The 19,926-nt window shown below is 38.3% G+C and overlaps 1 protein-coding gene across 1 annotated transcript in view; it reads right to left on the bottom strand.

The window, feature by feature from the left end:
• OSBPL10 (oxysterol binding protein-like 10) overlaps positions 1-19,926 on the bottom strand; it is an 84,750-nt gene that overhangs the window by 41,283 nt on the left and 23,541 nt on the right. The window contains exon 5 of the mRNA XM_008940480.1: positions 5,078-5,288. Within this exon, the coding sequence (XP_008938728.1) occupies positions 5,078-5,288 (211 nt within the window). The remainder of the gene's footprint in view (positions 1-5,077; positions 5,289-19,926) is intronic.

The raw sequence follows: 19,926 nt of genomic DNA on the forward strand, positions 1-19,926 counted from the left end.
TAGTTCACAAAACCCCGCCTATTTCAGATGGCAGAAGAGGCTGTATCCTACATAAAAGCTCTCAGGAGAAACGTGTTTCTCTTTCATAGGTGCACACAGCAGGAGGGAGGGAAATTCTACCCAAAGAGAATGTTACAAGAGATTTTTTTCAGTTAAGCAAGGTTGCTAACTTTCCTTTGTTGGTTCTGGTTTTCTAGGTACATGGCATACCTTCAACGTTTTTGCATGATAATTGATGCATGAAATATGCTTAACATCTCCTTTGATTCTGTAACAAAACCCTTTCTATTTTTAAGTCCTCTGGTATTGGTTTATAGACATACACAAAAACCACACTTTTTATGTTTTTTTCCTGGCACAATTGTAAATGAATATCTATTGTTAAAACTCTTACAATACAATACACTGCAGCTGTACTCTAACAAATATCCCCTTAACAATGCAATGGTAGGCCTGAAGGAAAGACCAAGGATCTGGATTCCTTCCCCTGCCAGGGATGGATGTGGCAGCTTTGTCTCTCCACTGAATCGTACATACGCTGAACCAGCAAGAGCAGGTGGCAGCTGCACATCTGCTTTTCAGATTAGAACAACAATGAATTTGCCAGTGTTGTGTGGGGACTAGAAAATAACATTATCTTCCCAAGAAAGAAGAACATATAAGGAAAAATGTATTAGCATTGAGGTAGAACAGCAAATTGTTTCTGTTACATTCTCGACAGAAGCAAATCTAGCAATGGTTCATTTAAGGGAACCTAAGTGAACCTGCCCAATTTAGTAAATTACACCAGTAACAAAGAGTATGTTCTCCCCGTCTTCTTTCCTCACCCTTCCCTGCCCACAACCATTTGGGGTGTGTGGGTGTGTTAAGAAAGATTGAGGATTCCTTTGCTCATTTTTCTCTCCTCCTGTTGCCATCTGTTGACTCCTAGTTGTCATTTGAACTCAACTGAGAGCATCTAGATTTTCTTTCCTGTCCATTTATTTCCTCCAAAAAGAAGGCAATAGAGAATCTCCTAACAACACTAAAATCTTTAAAGTATGAAGCAAAGGCAAAAGTTTCTTCTCCACAGTTTTATTTTAGATGGCACTTGTTTCCTGTCTGCATACTAAATAAATTCCAGCTTGTCACAAGGCACTTAATGTTGAATAGCAAATACTTTACATGTACCTAAGTGATGACACTTTTGGCCAATAAGAGAATCATTAACATTTTTCTCTCTTCTACAAAAAGAACAAAACTTCCAAATCCAAACAAGCTTGTGTATATACAATCCTTCATCCTCAACTCATATTATACATAACTAACACTTTCAGCTAATAATATCCTTCTCCAGCACATTTTTCTTAGAAAGAAAAAAAAAAAAAAAGAAAAAGAAAAAAACACCAATTAATTTAGCCAGTGATCAACGAAGATACCTTTAATATTAAAAGCTAGAAATGAACTTTATATTATTTGACATTATTTGGATTCAAAAGTAGAAACACAGGCAGGATTTTGCTTCAGACTGTTCTGGTTGATGCACTTCCAAAATCAAGCACTAACAAAAAAGACAATTGCAGAACTCTTCCTTGAAGCTTTAGAGTGGAAATAAAACATGTATTGACACTATGCTTCAAGACAAGATTGAAGACTTCAGTTTAATCTTCATGTCTGCTTGTAGGCTTGAGTTCTAAGACTGACAACTCATGAGAAACATCAAAATGAGTAGGAAAAGTCATGTCATCCTTAAATTATTCCATGACAAAGGATGCCATAAAAATATTTAAAGTCAAGACCTAAACAACCCTAGATTTTGAATAAGATTCCACTAACTGAATACCAATCTCCTTTCATACTACTGACACTACTGGAAAACAAAGCAAAAAAATATATACATAAATGAATATTAAATATTTAAATTTCTTTTCTGTTCGAAATAATAAAGGTCTGTAAATCTGTTTAAAATAGCCACTATCTAATTATAATCTTCATGAGAACATTCTATAAGTACTAGGCCAGAAACTCGCAGCTACTCTAAGACCTTGCTCTAGAAACAGGAAAACTGCAAGGCTTATGGCACAGAGAAGTCATCAGCAATCCTTGCAGAACTAACTGGCCATAAAGACTTCAAGGACATAAGGAGAGCAAAGGGACAAAGAAAGCCAAGACTCTCTACTTTTCAGGCAGTTCTCTCTCTTAATGGCATAATACTGAGAGCTTTTGATGCTGAAGAAAGGAAAACCCAAAGGTAAGTTCAAAACCCAAAGGTAAGTTCAAAGGCACTGACTATTTCTCACACTCCACATGATCAGGACTGTTCTGCTTTGCTGGACCAGACTGCTTTCATTAATTGTAGTTTAGAAGCAAAGAAATAAGTTATCAAATTCCTATATTTTCTCTCTCAAAAAAAAATTCTATGTTTCCTGATCCACAATGCCCATGGGAATCTTGGACACTATGCAGCAGGTAATGAGACAGCACTGGGATGGAAACGTTTGGGAATAAATTACATAGGGCCACCATATCTCATGGGAAAGGTGTTTGAGACTTCCTATCAGAGGAACACACGGCTTTAAAACTAACATGAGCCATTTTAACCAGACCATATCAACAGGTGACAGTAAAGGTCATCTTCTGGTTGCACATTCTGGTAAGAAATTTTTTTTTTTTTTTTTTTTTAAATCCCCTAGAGGACAGAGATTCGAAAATATATATACCATCTCTCAGAATCAGAGTTTGCTAGAGGATTACTCAAAGGCATTACTCTCATGGGCTATGAGTTTCTGCAGCTCTGAAACTCTACCAATTCAGCAGAAATGTACACCTAAAGCACAGCTGGACAAGACTAAGTGTGTAGGAAAATCAGTAATCAACACTTGCAGGCCACGCTCTTTCAGGAAACTGTTGCATAACAAAGCCTGGGAAAAAAAAGGTGTGGGGGAAAAAAAGCCATTTCACAGACTCTTTCAGTAAGGGAGAAGAGGGAGAAGAGACTATATTTTTTCTATTTTTCTCTTAGATTACATATGAAAGAATATGCACATGTACACATTGAAGAATTAACTGCAGTTTTTTGTAGTTAGACCAAAGATGCTGGTGTGAAACAGTGCTACAAAGTTTTGGTTCCTGAAAGGATTCTTGTACAAGTTTAAAGTCTTAGGAGGAACAAATAAAAACACTTATTAAATTTTATAAGTACATTACAGTCATGGCTTTTCACTTCTTTTAAAAACATATGGGATTCTTTTTCAGCAACTACTAATGTTATGCTTGCCATTCTCTGTTCTTGTGCACAGATCACCAAAAATCATTATCAAGTCAAAACAGAAACACTGATTTAACAGGAGATAGTTTGGATACAGATTCAAGGATGTGTACAACTCAAGTCATCTATCTCAGTTCGCTTAGATCACATGGTGTCCTGGATTCAGCTAGGATAGGGTTAATTTCCACAAGATGCTGAGAGAGGCCACAGCCAGGACAGACAACCAAACCAACCAATGGGATATTTGATACCACACTGACATCATGCCCACTGTATAAGGAGAGGGCTAGCAGGGGGAAGAGGGATGTACTTGAGCAAGCAAGCTTCCATGGCCAGGGACAGGCATCTGGTGCAGTGAGCACCACACTGTGTATTGCTTGGCTATATATTATTTCATTAGTATTATTGCTACTACCATTGTTTCTTCTCTCTGTGTTGTTTGATTAAACTGTCCTTATCTCAACCAATGGAGTTTTACCGTTTTCTCCTGATTCTCCTCCCCATCCCACCAGGGTAGAAGGAGTGAGTAAGCAGCTGCGTGGTGCTTAGTTGCTGGCTGGGGTTAAACCATGGCACACGGATATGAAAAACAACCTTCAGGGACTCTGAAACCTGAAAGTGACTTTTCTCTCAAGGATGCTATTCATCCTTGTTCCAAATCATTCTCTTTTGAAATGAAATTATATCAAAGAGTTCAATTAAATGCACTTTATCATTACTATTTAGATATATGCAAGGGGTTTTTTTGTATTTTCTACAAGAAAACAAGAATATAATTTTTTTTTATTTTAATTTTAATTTTCTATGTTCCTTTATGAAATACATCAGAATCTGGATGTGGGAAAGTCATGATATCTGATTGTATAGGTGTCAAAGTTCTTATGCTATTTTTTCCAAGAATGCTTTTTACAACATTTGCCTGCTTCTCACCTACTCTTTCACATTTCTATTCTCCCTACAATGCAAATTCCTCTGAAGGCTTCCCTTCTAGCTGCCTCAGCAGCCCTGAGGGCATATCCCGCCCTGTAATAACCTACTGTAAGTAAGGGTGGGTTGGGGGGGATGTGGTTGAAGGATATTAAGAAAACATAAAAAGCCACCAGAAAGCAAAAAAGTCCACCTTCCAACATTATGGACAGAGAAGCAGAACTGGGTGAACTGAAAAAAAAATTGAGGTGCACGGGGACTGAGAGGCTCACATATGCAGAGCTCAATGCAGAATCACACTGTTTGACATTTTAGGCTCATAAAAATTTGCCACAGATTGGTTTTTTTTTTTTTTAAATAGCAGCATGGAAAACTCTTTCTAGATACTTAAAGAAAACCGCAGACTGGAATAAATGTGCCTCAGCAGCATCCTTCTATGTAGAAAAGCAGAAATATGATTTTCATTGTAGCATTGTGTAATATTACATATGTTTTTGAAATCACAGTACAGATTTGTTTGATAATCTAAAAAGAAGACCAAAAAAAAAGGGGGGGGGGGGGGACCCCCCAAACAAAACAACCAAGCAGGTTCTGCACTGTCGTTAAGAATATGGGCTTATTTACCTGCTCTCCATGCCCTTCCCCCTTCTTTTGCCTTGCTATCTTCAGAATCTGATTTCCCCAATAAGGCTTAGGCCAACCTCTTCTCCTCTTTTCTGGCTTCAATAGATTTTCCATCTTTTTTTAGGCAAAGAAAAAAATTATGATACTTGAGGCTGTAGAAGCTTATAATTTGCTCACTCCAACTTGCCTCTCTGGGGAATGGTTAATTTTGCCTGCTTCAGTATCTTAATAAAAAACCATAAGGCACATGAAATAATACCCAAGAGAGCTTGTGCTCACCTGAAGACAGTGTCCTGTTATGATGCTGGCCCACTTGATGCATGCTTTGCTGTAACAGAGTCAGGCATTCTCCAAGGCAACTCAGGGTGGCAGCAGAGGTAGCTTTTAAAAGCAGCAAGTCCTGATCCAAGGCAGAAAGGGGCCCAGAACCTGGGAGAGCTTCAATGGCTTGAACAAGATTCTTCTGTTGTCCCTCAACTTGACTCATGATCTGTAAAGGTCCAAAACCATCTGCTGTCACAGGAAATACGACTATACAGCTGTTAAAATTCTTATGGGTTGATATAGTGACCAAATGTTAGTAACTACCACAAATGGATGTTAATGTTCTGATCCAGACATACCATATACTTACCTACAAAAATGAAGTGCTTGAGACTACCAAAGGCCTGTAAAAATGTCAAGACTATGTTAGAGAAAATGGTCTCTTAAAATAGTAGGTTCATAGTAGGCTTTATAGTATGACTTATACTTTCTGAAAGTCTTCATAAGGAAAAGTAAGAAAATTCCACTTCTCCGTTATTACTTTAGGCTTAGATTTTCTTTCCTTTCTATGTCATCTGAGACACTCAAGGAAGTGTCACTGTTGCTCCTCCTTCTTTCCTAAATAACATATCTAATCACATTTTAAGGATTTTTTCATTTCTCAAGCATCAGTAAGGAGTTGTTTTCACAAAACAAGGTAACCTGTAAGTTTACAGGCATGAGCATAGAATGCAACTTAGAGTACTTTTTTATTATCAGATATGAATACCAACTGTCAGGGAGAAAGTTCATCTGTTTCTACATTTGGACCATCCAGATGAAGATGAAATACATGCTTATATAACAGGGGTTTTTTTTAAAAAAAAAAGAAAGAAAATTTAATCAGGCTGCTTTTTAAACAAACTGGTGAGCTTCCAAAATCCTTCCCAACGCAAAAGGAAAATGAGATGTTTAAAATTTCTCTCCACTTCTACAGCCTGTAGAATTTATGACAAAATCAACAAGCTTCTTTTCTTACACTTATGTTGCAAAAAAACTTACTGCAAAAACTTATAGGTTCATATTTGAGGTATCCAAAGCTTTCAGAAAAAATACTTTGACTGAAGACTTTGTAAGCAACAAAGACTCAAGCTTCACTTGTCCAAGCTACTATATGGTAAAAACATATTATGAGCTTAATGACTTTGCTATTATCCCTATTATATTTTCAAAGTATGGTGTGCTTCCTGTAGCCTCCCTAGGCTGTGGTAAATAGACTCATTAAAACATACATGTTGAGCACACTGAAAAGCAAGAAAGGAAACCAAACTCAGACGCAAATAACTGTCCTTGAAAACAAGTTAGAGTAGAATTTAACTAAAAGCTGTTGTTGCAAGGTTTCTAAGGATATTTAGCTAAATACATCGCTGAAGGTTACAATAATGACATTGTAATAGTCAGCATTTAGAACAGAGTCTAGTACTTCAGTCGAAGTCACAATCATTTTTAATTCCCTTTGACAGGAAACAGGACCAGTCAGAAAGCGTGACACAGATCCCCACAATACACAGCTTTAGGGAACCCCTAGAACTCCAGGCAGTGCTCTCCTTTGAGAAGTCATGCATCATGTAACTGAGCTCTACAGCACAGATAGAGGGTTGCTTCAAAGTTAAAAGAAAAACAAGAGGATCACAGACACACTTATGCAAATACTCCTCCCTCAGGAAAAGAGCCCAGGGAGGCAAACTGAAGGAACACCTAGGAAAAAAGATCTTCCATTTAGGTGTGGAAGACTTCTGATATTCTAAATGGAAGACCTCTGGAAGACTGCATAGTGTAATTGAAGGAAAAATGCTTCCCTTCTTTTCCCATCCTAAATTGGAGTGTGAAGTTGAAAACCTGACATGCCCATGCCTCACACCAATAGAAACGGTGAGCAGCGCAGGGTGATGGGGAATGAGGTTACAGTCTGTCATGCCTTGTCTCTGCCATTGCCTCCTTCTCCTTCTCTTCCCCTGCTCCAGCATGGGGTCCCTTCCATGGGAGGCAGTCCTCCACACACTTCTTCAACATGAGCCATTCCCCCACACGACAGTTCTTCATTAACTGCTTCAGCAATGGTCCTTTCTAAGGCACGTAGTCCTTCAGGATCAGGCTGCTCCAGTGCAGATCTCCCAGCCAGCCAGCAAGCCCTGCCAGCAAACTGGCTCCAGCATACGCTCCACTCTCCACAGGTCCTGCCAGGAGCACGCTCCAGTGCAGACTCCCCACGTGGTCACAGACTCCTTCAGGCAGATTCACCTGCTCCAGCATAGGGTCCTCCACAGGCTGCCCCTGGATATCTGCTCCACTATTAACCCCCATGGGCTGCAGGGTCATCATGCCTCACCATGGGTCACAGGGGAATCTCTGCTCTGGCACTTGGAGCACCTTCTTCTTCATTGACCTTAGTGTCTGCAGAGCTGTTTCTCTCACATATTCTCTGTCCTTCTTTCCACCTGTTGTTGCACAGCAGGTTTTTCACCTTCTTAAATACATTATCACAAAGGTAATACCACTGTTGCTGATGGGCTCTGTTTTGACCAGCAGTCTTGGAGCTGGCTGACATTTGCTCTGTCAGACACAGGGGAAGCTTCTAGCAGCTTCTCACAGAAGCCACTCCTGTAGCCCTGTTACCAAAACAGCAGGTTTTCCTTAGTAGGTTATCTGCTCTCTACCACTTGCTCCAAAACAGCCAATTCACAGCTGCTGTTGCTGCCTGCTTCCTCCTCTCCCTGGCTTATGTTAAAATCCTGTGTGACTGCTTTCCGTGCTTGCCAGAGCAACTGCTAACTGCTCCCTCAGAGCTGGAACGGCACCTCCTGTGTCTTCCTGTTGTGAACACGCTGGCAGCCATGACGTATGAGACCACATGCTTATGTGCAAGATCTCAAACAAATAAGTAGAAGTGACTCTACTGTCAAAGTCACCCCCAAAGGATGTAAAAGATAGGCAGAAAAAAAATCATAAGATATCCTAGGAATGCAAAGAAATATATTACAGACATGATAGGAAGAAAGAACATTCTTTCACACAATAAGTGAGCTAAAATTAGATGTTAAAAATTAATCTAGGAAATGAAAAGTAGAGGTGCTATTTTCTGTGAAGAAAAAAATCATAGTAATTCAGTTTTTGTTAAAATATCAGATGATATGTTAATCTTTCCCATGCAGAGAAATAATCTTACAAAAGCTGACCGTAATTTTTTATTTAAGGCTTCAATTTGTTTCTGAAACTAGAGATTCCCAACTGTTAAGCATAATCATAAACTCTCTGTTAAAGAGAGTTCACTCCTATCATAAAACAAAGATAAATAGAAACATCGAAGAAAAAAAAATGAATAGCCACACCTAAATGGAAGGGCATATTACTGCTTTTAACACAATTTTATCTGCAGTGGAAATGCTCTTGTTATCCAGACTGGAGGACTAACAGGCCTACATCTGTTTGTCCAGCCCAGACATGTATTATGATAATCAGAACATCTTTCTTTCTGGAATTGCTGATCCTACAGGTTTTCAGCCACAGCACATCACAACAAACTAAAGCAAACATCCACTTTAAGCCACCTACAAAACTACTTGATCTACAGCTGTCTCAGGGGCATCTCCCAAGACAGTGTGATTTCGAGCTCCCTGAAAAAGGCAGAGTGATACCAGCAATATCACCTCGGAGGGCAAGCAGACGTTCACCCTCTGCCAGACAGGCCATGTGGAGCTGGCCTAGAAAATAAACAGTGTCACCACTTCTAGGTAATGATTTAAATACTTCAGATCTTCCTGCCCTTCTTTCGGAATATAACACCTGAGAAATATTCTTCAGACCTCCTCAGCCACAATCTGATACAATTAATTTCAATTTTAACATACAGCATTTTCCTTCTTTTGGTATTGACCTTCACATATATTGAAACCTTTTATAGTAGGTATTAAGGTATGCCTACTCATGTCTATGAAAAAATCCAAAACACTCCAGAGAAAAAGGAAAATATTCTTTTAGTGCTGAGAACCCACAGAAACTCTGTAATGTCAAGTTCCTCTGTGACGTGCTAGAAATCATTCATCAAGGAGACATTCAGTGAATAACTCTTTTCCTCTACCATGGTATCCTCTGCACACCACCACTAGCAGCACACTGTCTACCTTCTTATCTCTAGGCAACCCCTCTGACAGGAGGTTTAATGCAGTGATTTTTGTTTTTAATCCTTTCCATTACTGACTGCATGCAAATTAAAAACAATTATTAAAAACATGAGAAAATAAACACTACAATGCTTATACGAAAAACAGAGCATCTGTAAAAATACAGTTGTGTGGAAAAAGCTTTAGACATTTAAATAGTAACATAAATGCAATACAGATCACTTTTTACCAACCCTAACTCAAGCTGCCCTTATGAGAAGTTTACTGCCTTCAAAGGCTGGGAAATAGTCACTTTGCTTCTTCACTTTATTGGGGTGGTTTTTGGTTGGTTTGGGTTTTTTAAATAAAGTGTTATATGAAAACAGTATCTCCATCACACACATATACACATTTTCTGGCAATATTAGTTCATTACTTTTAGACTATAGAACCAAAAGCAAAATATTTCAGAAGACATTAGAAAACAACACAAGGAGAGAGAAGCTTTTCAAACCATCCCAGAATAAGTCATAAGTGATGAGTCAGGACCTCAGTGGTTCTTGTTAAACAAACCACAGGAGTATAGGGTTTTTTCTTTAATATAAAGCACTGCTCTTCTTAAAATCAAAAGCAGAAGAGTGACAGAAGAAAGCAGAACACACACATACAAAAAAGTCTTCTAGAACATTGTAAACCAAATACATTGCATTGCTGCATAAACCTAATGTAGTCACCAACTCTGACCTTGAGCACAGAGGACTCCTCTTGCAAACCTGACCTACATTTCATCGACAATAGCACAAACTGCCATATTGTAAAAAATGAAAGTTAAAACACTCAACCAAAGTATATTATATACACATATATATCTATCGTGTAGAAAGCATGTATCAAAAGGTAAGATACAGATATCTGGAATTCCACTGTCATTAAAGCAATCACATCAGTCATTCAACACTCTAGCTACCAATTTGGCTCAAGTTCACTGTTCCCACGTAGTATTCCCATGAAACTTTCCCACTTTCAACTATTTATTCTGAAAAAGGAAAGAGAATAAACACACATGCAAAAACACTGTTGTAAGCACTGTTAATCACCAGCTCAAAAGGTACACCACTCCAGTTGAGAAGTCTGACAAATTAAGCTAACTCAAACAACTGCAGTAGAAGTTATTTTTTTTTTCCACTTTAATGCATTTCTGTTTTGAGCTAAGCACTTATAACTAACCACTGCAGAGGAAGAGAACTTCAGCCTTGGCTTAACTTCTGAAAAGTGTTCTCAAAGTACTCAAGGTCACTTGCTATGTGTATCTTAAGTAATTAAGAAAAGAAATTTTCTACTAAGGGTTTATAGACTTCTCTGTTTTCTTCGGTAAAGACACATCCATAGAGCTTTAATGGGATTCCATCAATAGCATGAAAGCTAGGAAGGCAAAATTACAGCTTAATAAATACCCACGGTGAAAATGCTATACACTGAGGTTGCTGCTAGAAATACTGCAATATATAACAAAAATTTCTTATAAAGAGAATTTTGCCTTTCAGCTTTAAAAGCATCCAGTGTAGAAACATGTGCAAGACCAGATGACAAAGATGCTTAAGTTTAACAAGTAACAAGTACACTTTGCTTACAATAAAACCTCAGCTTTTGACCATAAAGAACCTCCTTGAGCTGAAAACAGAAGGGAATTCTATCCATAAACCTTTAGTTTGAATGAAGACCCACAGCAGCCTCTGTGAACATCACTATGCTAATGGAGAAAGAAATATTTTAAGAAAGGATGCTGGAACACCAAGTGAGATATTCTGAAAGCATCTGGGAAAGATGGAACCAGATAATGACAACCACATCGATTGTCCCTTCTTGATTACTGCTTCCCTCCCATGACAGAGAGCAAGCACAGAATTCTGCACTATTGCCACCTCAGGCTAGCAGCCAGCTTGACCTCAAGTATTTTAAAGAAGCAAACAGTGAACAATAAAATTGGAATGACTTGTTATATAATAGTTATTAAGGTTTAGACACATACATCCTATCAATGAAGCTTCAAAGTAGCAACTTAGTTTTCACTTGGCATGTCAATTGCAGACAGACACAAGAAGTGAGGGAAGAAACAGAACTTTGACTATCAGGAAGGCAGCCGATCACCAGGGCACATTTCCTTTCGTTTTCAGTTCTTGCTTTCACAGTTCTATTTCTTCCCCGGAAGGAGAATGAAAACAAGCTCCCTTCAAACCCATCCACTGTATGTTCTTTTCCCTAACCAAGAATCCACATAATCTCTGGCAGGGGGAAAACTGAAAAGCCAGTTGCTATGCATCTTTATTGTCTCAGCTAACCATTTATTCATAAGATAGACACAATCCTATGCTCCATTCTTTACAAATTCAGTTCCTGTTTTATGTATTTAAATTTGGTAATTTGGACACTTGTTGCATATCCTTACCACATAATATCATTCTATTTTCTGAATACAACATTCATTGATCTTTGATGGACTACAGACTTCTTACTCATTGGTCTACTATCCAGTAAGTTATTAGTCACACCTCCAAGCTCCCTTGCTGTTTGTTGCACAGCTACAATAATCAGACCTTGTATTTTGTAGGCCTGAACATTATTGCTTTAGCCCATACAGTCGTTGGATTTGGAAGAGAGTGGAAATAGGGAAGAAGGATCTTCTCCGTTGATGGATCTGGAAGCCTTTAATATTCCTTCCAGTAGCAGAAGAGGAAAAGCAGTCTGCCTTCCCAAGAAGTTCTGTCTGTTGTAACCCAGGTATACAGGAGAAAGCTCCTCCAGGGCTTCAAAGCAGGCAGAAGCTCATCAACAGAAGGAGCTGACCTAACTACCTGTTTTACAAAACCAACTCTTGGTGCTGGGGAGTGGGGGGAAACACAGAGCAGAGCAGTTACAGAAAAGACCTTGTGTCCATGGAGATGGACTAGGACTCAAAGTTAAAATCTTGCCAGAGACTGTTTTAGCAGACAGACAATCTTGTATTTTCTAAACTAGAAAATGCTTTTAATTTTAATCAATACCCTGAAATATTCAGGTTCCCTTGAATGGCTTCAGACTTTATGGCTGTAAAAAAAAAATAAGAAAAAGAAAAAAGAAACAATTTTCCTGTCATTCTCCCAAAATTTGCTACTTATTCTCTAGAATCCCTTTAGGCATAAGATCTGAAGAGGGGAACACTTCTCCCTTCCAAATCAACAAAAACTTCAGGTTCCTCTTCCTGTGGAAGATGAAGATCTGCAAACAAACCAAAGTACTAAAACACTAGAGGAAAATAAAATTCCTCTGTCAGTGTCAGCTATCTTAAGAGTGTTCCAGGGAGCTAACTCCACACGTCTTTAGATGAGAAGTTAAAGCTTTTTAATAAGAGCTGGCTGCTGTAATAAATACTCATGTCAAAGACCATGATTCAGACAAACTATCAATGAGTACTGCTTTTCCCCACAAATCAGAATGGGCTATCCATTTTCTGCAAAATTATCAGTATCAATCTAGCACTGGTCATTTTGCCACTGGAAGGAGATGTCTGAAGATCAGCATTTATTGCAGGACACATGACAGATTTTCTTTTTTGCCTGTTGCATTAGAGTTCCCTGTGGATACTCCACCCATGTAGGTCATGCATGACATTTGCTATCAGTATAAGGATTGTACAAAAACACAACCAGTAAGTGCTAGGTTCCCCCACTGTCAGCTCATTTCTTGAGCATTTGCTTATCTACCTGCTACATTAACCATATCCTAATAGCAGTCACCTGCTGAGACTTACCATGTACTATCAAAGATGATTCAAGGGGAGCAGTGTGTTGGGGTCTTGAGGCGAAGCCACATAGAAGAGAAAAAGCAGAGAGTGGCTACCAAGGTTGTTTCCCCCACCCTGAGCTGCTTCCAGTGATCCAGGACCAAAAATTAGAGAAGCAAAGGAAGGAGCTTGCAATTTCAAGTAAATTTTGGATGGCAGCTGTCTGCCACCTACTCAAGCAGGAAGCGCACTGCTGTATTTTAAATCACAGAATGCAGCATTGAGAATGCAGCTTATAAAAAACACCTTGCAGGAAATTATTCTTACACAGCTTTACTACAAAAAGTACCTCAAAATCTGCAAGGAAAGTCATTAGTTTTACTGATTAAACATTGCTCATAAGCAGATGTTATTCTATGGTCTCTTCTGAGTAGCAATTTTTCTTACACATTTCCAAAGGATCACTTTGGTGAAGTTAACAGCTATAGCACAGAGCTGGAAAGTATATTTGGATTATTAGCGATTAAGGCACATTTGTGAATTTCAGGCACTCAAAAAAAGTTGCTGCTAGTCATTAAGCCAACATCAGCAATCACAGGAAAATACTATTACTTTATTGTGATACAGAATACTATTGTTCAAACCTGGGGTTTGTACTTTGAGTGAAATCAGTCTTCAGAAGAGAAAAGGCCATGTTGCACTGGAACGTATATTAGACATTTCAACATGCATAGCTTGAAGTATTAGGAGATTTCTCTCATTTTCTAGCACGATGTATACTAACTACTTTTTTTTTTTTTTTAAATATTGCACTCCACTTAGGCATATATAAACACATGCAAAGACATTCAGAGTAGTCCAATATCCCATCTAGTACTTACCCGCACTTCTGACAGACAGTTCCAACACTTCTTATACTTCCTTTCACACACCACCACCCAGCTTGGAATGTCCAAGTGTAAAATAAAATTTTATTTCTATCATTTAAACAGCTCTCAGATGTGCAGTATACACTGGAATGACCTTCAATTTCAATCAAAGTAGATATTACTTCCCCATCTTACAGTCGAACCACCATGCTTTCCAAAAAGCATGTGAACTGTCACTACCAAGGCTAATATCGCCACTCCTGAGCCTTGTAAAAAGTGTATCATTTATCTCTACGACTTCCAACAAAGCATTTCAAATCCACCCCTTTGACATCTCCCTGTGTTTCAAAGCTGACTGACAGCTGGTTTAAATTGACATCATTAACTTGACAACACTGAAGTGATTCAACATACATTACCACGATTTTGAGTAGCTAGTTTATGACATATTGTCCTATGGCTGAATTGCATTTATACAGCAACTTTTCCACAAATTCATGTGGCTTTTGTCTGCCAGCCTAGACCTACCAATAAAACTGTTGTTGGATAACTGAAGATCTGTGTGAGAAACTGCAGTCATCTCAAAACACAGTACATATCACCATAAGAACACGCTAAGCAGTACCCGCAAGAACACAAGACTATGTTTCCTGAGACAAGTACATGAACCATAATAAAAAATAAAAATAATCAATTACAGGTACACATCTAATACCCATAACAGAAAGCTACTTTAAAGTACATGTCAAATTCAGGCAGATACAGTTCAGTTTAGCTTGTTGGATGACATGTTGCTAGCCACCACATCATTAGCCATTTTAAAAGCATATTGTCAAAAAAAAAGAACTGCAACCAAGAAGCAGGTCAGCAGCTGCTTAAAAGTATCTGCGTAACACACAAAAGGTTTTTAAGGCATTCAAAACCTGCAAGCCAAACATGAGAGACAGATCACAATAAGAACATGTAGCAAAAGCACCTAAAGATCAGGTCTTCGTTAAATAAATCATGAGCGCTATAGTCTTTACTCTTCTCATTTGTTGTAAAATCAAAATGTTTTCTGTATTTCTTTGAGTGCGTCATGGTTTAGGGTCAGGGCTGCCCTCAGACCTGTAACAGATGCCCTCTGTTAACCCTTCTCCCCCCAAAAGGGGAAGACAAAGGGAATAAGAGAGAGAAACTTATAGATGAGAAAAGTAAAACAGCTTTCATGAAAATACCACTACCACTACTACCAATAATAATAAAATGGAATATATATAAAGCTGGTATCGAACCCAACTCCCCCTCGATGGCAACACGTCACCGTCACCCCCGGCGGAGGAGCAGCCCCGGGGAGAAGTCCCAGGCTGGACTCAGACACAGATGGCAACTGGCACAGGAGCTGGACTCTGGAACTGGATTCAGGAACACAGGGCTCGGGATCAAAGGCAGGATGGATGGAGTCCTCCTCGGATGCCGGCCATTGAAGGAGCAGCAAAAGCCAGGAAGGAAGGGAGCGCTTGACCCTTGTGATCCTTCAGCTTTTATACTGAATATGAGGGATATGGGATGGAATACCCCACTGGTGAATTTAGGGTCACTTGTCTCCTCCTCCCTGCAGGTGTGGCCTTTTACTTTCTGCCCCCCTCCGTGTGGTACACAGGATTTAGCAGTGGCCTTGGTCTGCACACCAATCCCTGGCAGTAACTCTAAACATGGAGTGTTAGCACTACTAGAAGCTGACACTGTCTTCGAAAATCTGCTGCTAACTTCAGAAAGTGCAGTTAATTCGAAGACCTTTAGACAAAAAGAAAAATCACTGAATAGAATTAGTTCTGTTCTACTCCAAACCAGGACAGTGTGGTGTGCATCATTTCAGCTGTTACACAAGTAGTTGAAGATTACAGTAAGTCCCTTGATAAACATATATACTAATATAAACTGAATGGCACACTTAAAATATAAGAGTAATTTCTACAGTTACTTTCTCCTCCAGGGCACTTACATAAGTACTTTCTGTACTTAATATCTGAAATTTGGCTAACCATCTAATATTACACCATCATCTATTAACACCATGAACGTTCAAAAGTATCTTCTACTTAATTTAATAAAAATAGTATTTAAGTGTGGGTTAACAAAATACCGTATGTATCCTGGAAGCAGTAATTTGCATTATAAATAGAGCTGCAGAAGGTAAGAGCACCTTGTTGCATTCGGGGTTTGCTAGCACCAGCCAGCCACCCAGAAATATGCACTGATAGCAAGGCCACCAAACAAGCCACCAAACAAGCAGCCATGAGATGGGATACCCTAATCTGAGAAAAGGTTTAGTGAAGTAGGTCTTCTTTAAAGTTGCATTTTCAAACTGTCAACTCTAAATTGAAACTACTGCAGTATTTGTGGTTTAATTGTGAAAGAAAATACCTATGTAGCTTTCAAAAATGTAGGTAAGTGTATGATTACGCTATGCTTCTTTTATATCTGTACATAAAACAGAACAATTGAATTCTGGTTTATGTAAAAAATTAAGAGACAGTTTTGAAGCCATACAAAAGCTGGAGACTAAATTACCTTCAAATTTGACTTCTCTCAACCTCCTCTGGGAACCTAGCATTTACTTAAAAGTCAAGGTAATACTTAAATAACTGTAACAAGTAATCGCAGCTTCTCTGCAGTTGCTTGAGAAAACGAATCCTGCAGTGCTCCCTGAATGTAGCTACCACATGCACTGTATTATTCCTAATTTATAAATTGCCATTTATTAAATGATTGAAGATGGCTGTCTTTGCACATGCTCAATTACTGCTGAAGTACAGGTTGAAAAAAAAAAAAAAAAATAAGAAAATAAGCCATGTTTGCATCATTTATATTTTTCAGATGTGGAGGGAGGAAAAAATATCAACAATAGTGAATCAGGTTCACTCTAGACATAACCCACTTGGACAAATAGTGTCATTTTAGTAGAGCATTTACTCTACAATTCCCGATTGAAGAAGGCTGTCTTTGCACATGCTCAATTACAGGTTGAAAAAAAAAAAAATAAGAAAATAAGCCATGTTTGCATCATTTATATTTTTCAGATGTGGAGGGAGGAAAAAATATCAACAATAGTGAATCAGGTTCACTCTAGACATAACCCACTTGGACAAATAGTGTCATTTTAGTAGAGCATTTACTCTACAATTCCCATAGCAACTTTAATTCTCCCTGCCTGTGTATCTGGAATACAGAATGACAACCTTTGCATGAATACAAAACCAGATGCACAGAACTAGTTTAGGAAGGTGTAACTTACATGCACTCTTAGCAGCCTCAAAGATGCTGCAAAGGCAAGGTAGAGATTCAGAGAACTCATGCTTATGTGATTTACCGGTTTGTAGTATTAGAGCAATTTTCGTTTCCTATCCCCAAAGTGAGACAGTTAATGCTACTTACTGAGTAATTCTTATAAGCACACACACATTTATTACTTCAGAAGGTACTAGACTGACACTCCCAGAAGTTTAAGCATCCTATTTATCCTCTGAGGAGACATGTTTTAATTGCTCTTTGCAGTACTAACATCAGACAGAACAAACAGATACAGAATATGAGACTTCTACAGATCAGTCAAATAGCTTCCAAAGAAAACTGCAGTGGAAAAAATAATTTCAATAAATATTTCAAATAATTCCATCTGTATTATATGCCCTAAATTCACTTTTTGTCTATAAGGATATGGATAGCAGCCCATCACAGTAACCTTGCTGAAGAGCCAGAACATTTCTACACGCTTGCACTGGTATTTTCATAATGTATGAGGCACACACATCAAACTGAGGCCAATATCAATTCAGAAGAAAGTACAATGATAACATCTGCAGCTGTGCCTTTTAGCCTTTGTGATACGTTTAAAACTGGTTTATACTGTTATAGGTTTAATGCCCCTAAACAATTTATGATGACTCAAAACACAGCTGGGAGCAACCCTTTCAGTATCAGCCAGCTCAGCTGCAGTTAAGCTGTTAAACCTACCTGTAACACAAATTTCTATTATAATACTTCTGAATTCAAAAAGTATTTCTAAGCACAGTTAAATGGTAGTAGCTCTAGTATAACTTACACAAGCATGCTCTATGCCAAGAAAGTATTAACAGCTGAATGAAGACTTAAAGCCTCACTCACTTTCTGTTGATTTCAGTGGATACAAAACTGACCCAAAGGTTTTCTGATGGTTATGCTCCACTACCGCTAGCCAAGAAGAAATGGTTGCTTTCAGAGAAACAACTGTGGTTTTCATTTGGATGTTTTTGCAACACTTTCCCATTATCTGTTTTAGAGACACTAGTCTCCATTTTCCACACCCTGCTAACTAAAATGAAAAAATTGTGAAAATGAGTTTGTAGACAAAAGTGTAATTTAATATACAATACATACAAAGTATAGATGTAGAAGTATTAAGATGTAACCTATTAAATAACAGATCTCATCTTCTGACCAGCATCCATATGTAGTTAATAGACTACCTATTTTATATATGGTATGATGTACTTGATAAAACATCACCAAAAAAGATGACCCTCTACCTTTAATTTATTATGTATAGTGGAGTGAGAGGAAGATATTTTGAACACAAGCTCCGGAAAAACTGGAGACCTGTAGCTAACAAAAGTTCCTCCTCTGTGTTCTTTTCCTTCTCTTTCTAAAATTGCCACTTACTGTATCATCATACTATTTGTCCAAATGAGGGGAAAACAGGATGCAGAGATTTCAAAAGTCTAACACTATAAACACTTTCTGCATTACCTATAAATTACCAAGATGAAACTCTCTGGGCAGGCCACACCAGAAATCTATAGAGTGTATTTACTATACTAGTTCTGAAGTGCAGGAAAAGTCTAGTTAAAAGAATTAACCACAAACTGCCACAAAGAAACCACCACAAAGCTACGTTTTATACTAAAACACGTCTAGAGCAGACATGATTTTAAGTAACTAGTTTTAAATCTGCCTAGCAAAGGCACAGCAGCATGGACTTCATCAGTGCTATCGCAGCTACAGTCCATGTTTGTCAGACCTCTCCCTGATAAAGCACCTACATTACTAGGCCAGAAAGACTAAAGTTAGCATAGTGCTGCATCCACAACTTTCAGTTAGGTGAACATGAAACCTCCTAGGTTTCATGATGAGTCTTTCATCTTCAAAGAGCAAATACTTGATTTATTAGCCATGCAGTTCTGAAGGTCACTTTGTCACAAAGCTAGCTCTCATCTTTCCACATTCCAAAACCAGTATGAGAACGGTCAGTGAAAGCAATATATCTAATATATAGTACTTCTCCCTACTTACACAGAAGCTTATCAAACTAATCAAAATTACCCACATACTTTCAAAACCACTTCAATTAGCAGGATTTTTTTAAAATGTTCCTTGTGCACACTTCATGCTATTAATGCATGATGTTGTCTTCAAGGACCTGAATCCATTTTTTTTTTTTTAAACACACACCTTTTATCTCACACCCTCACATAACCTCAATGCTACATCAAACATCAAGAGCTACAGCATTCCTCTTGCTAGAACTAGCATTAGATTATCTTATCCGTTGACCTTTTTATTTACATACTTCCAGAGAATCAAAAGGAAGAGTAAAAAATAAATTGAAATAAAATGAAAAACTTTACTTTCTCAAAGCTGAAAAGTGAAATTTGGCATGGAACAAAAATCAGCAGTTTTTCCTATTACCAGTTTAAACACCGATTACAAAGTTTATCATCAACATACTCACAGTTTCATGTATGTCTTCATGTGTTCACATACGTCCTGCAAGTCTGATGACTCCCCTGAGTGGTTTAAGTACTGCATCTGCTTTGTCACCTACAATGGTACCTGTGCAGTGCTGCAATTCTGTAACTGTCTTAGTTCTCCATAGACAACAGCATCTGTTTTCACTAACAGTAGCTAGTCACAGTTCCTAATTTTGCTATCCAAACAGTACAGTGATCTGAAGATGTTCACTTCTCACTTGAAAATCCAAAAATTATTTTAGAATCATCTCTTTCTCCTAGTAACTGCACAAAATTTGACAATTGCAGCCCCACAAAATTGCAGGTAAACCTCCCTCTGTGAAGCCCT

The sequence above is a fragment of the Merops nubicus genome, unplaced genomic scaffold, assembly GCF_000691845.1.
Source record: "Merops nubicus isolate BGI_N331 unplaced genomic scaffold, ASM69184v1 scaffold12475, whole genome shotgun sequence".
Classification (NCBI taxonomy): Eukaryota; Metazoa; Chordata; class Aves; order Coraciiformes; family Meropidae; genus Merops; species Merops nubicus.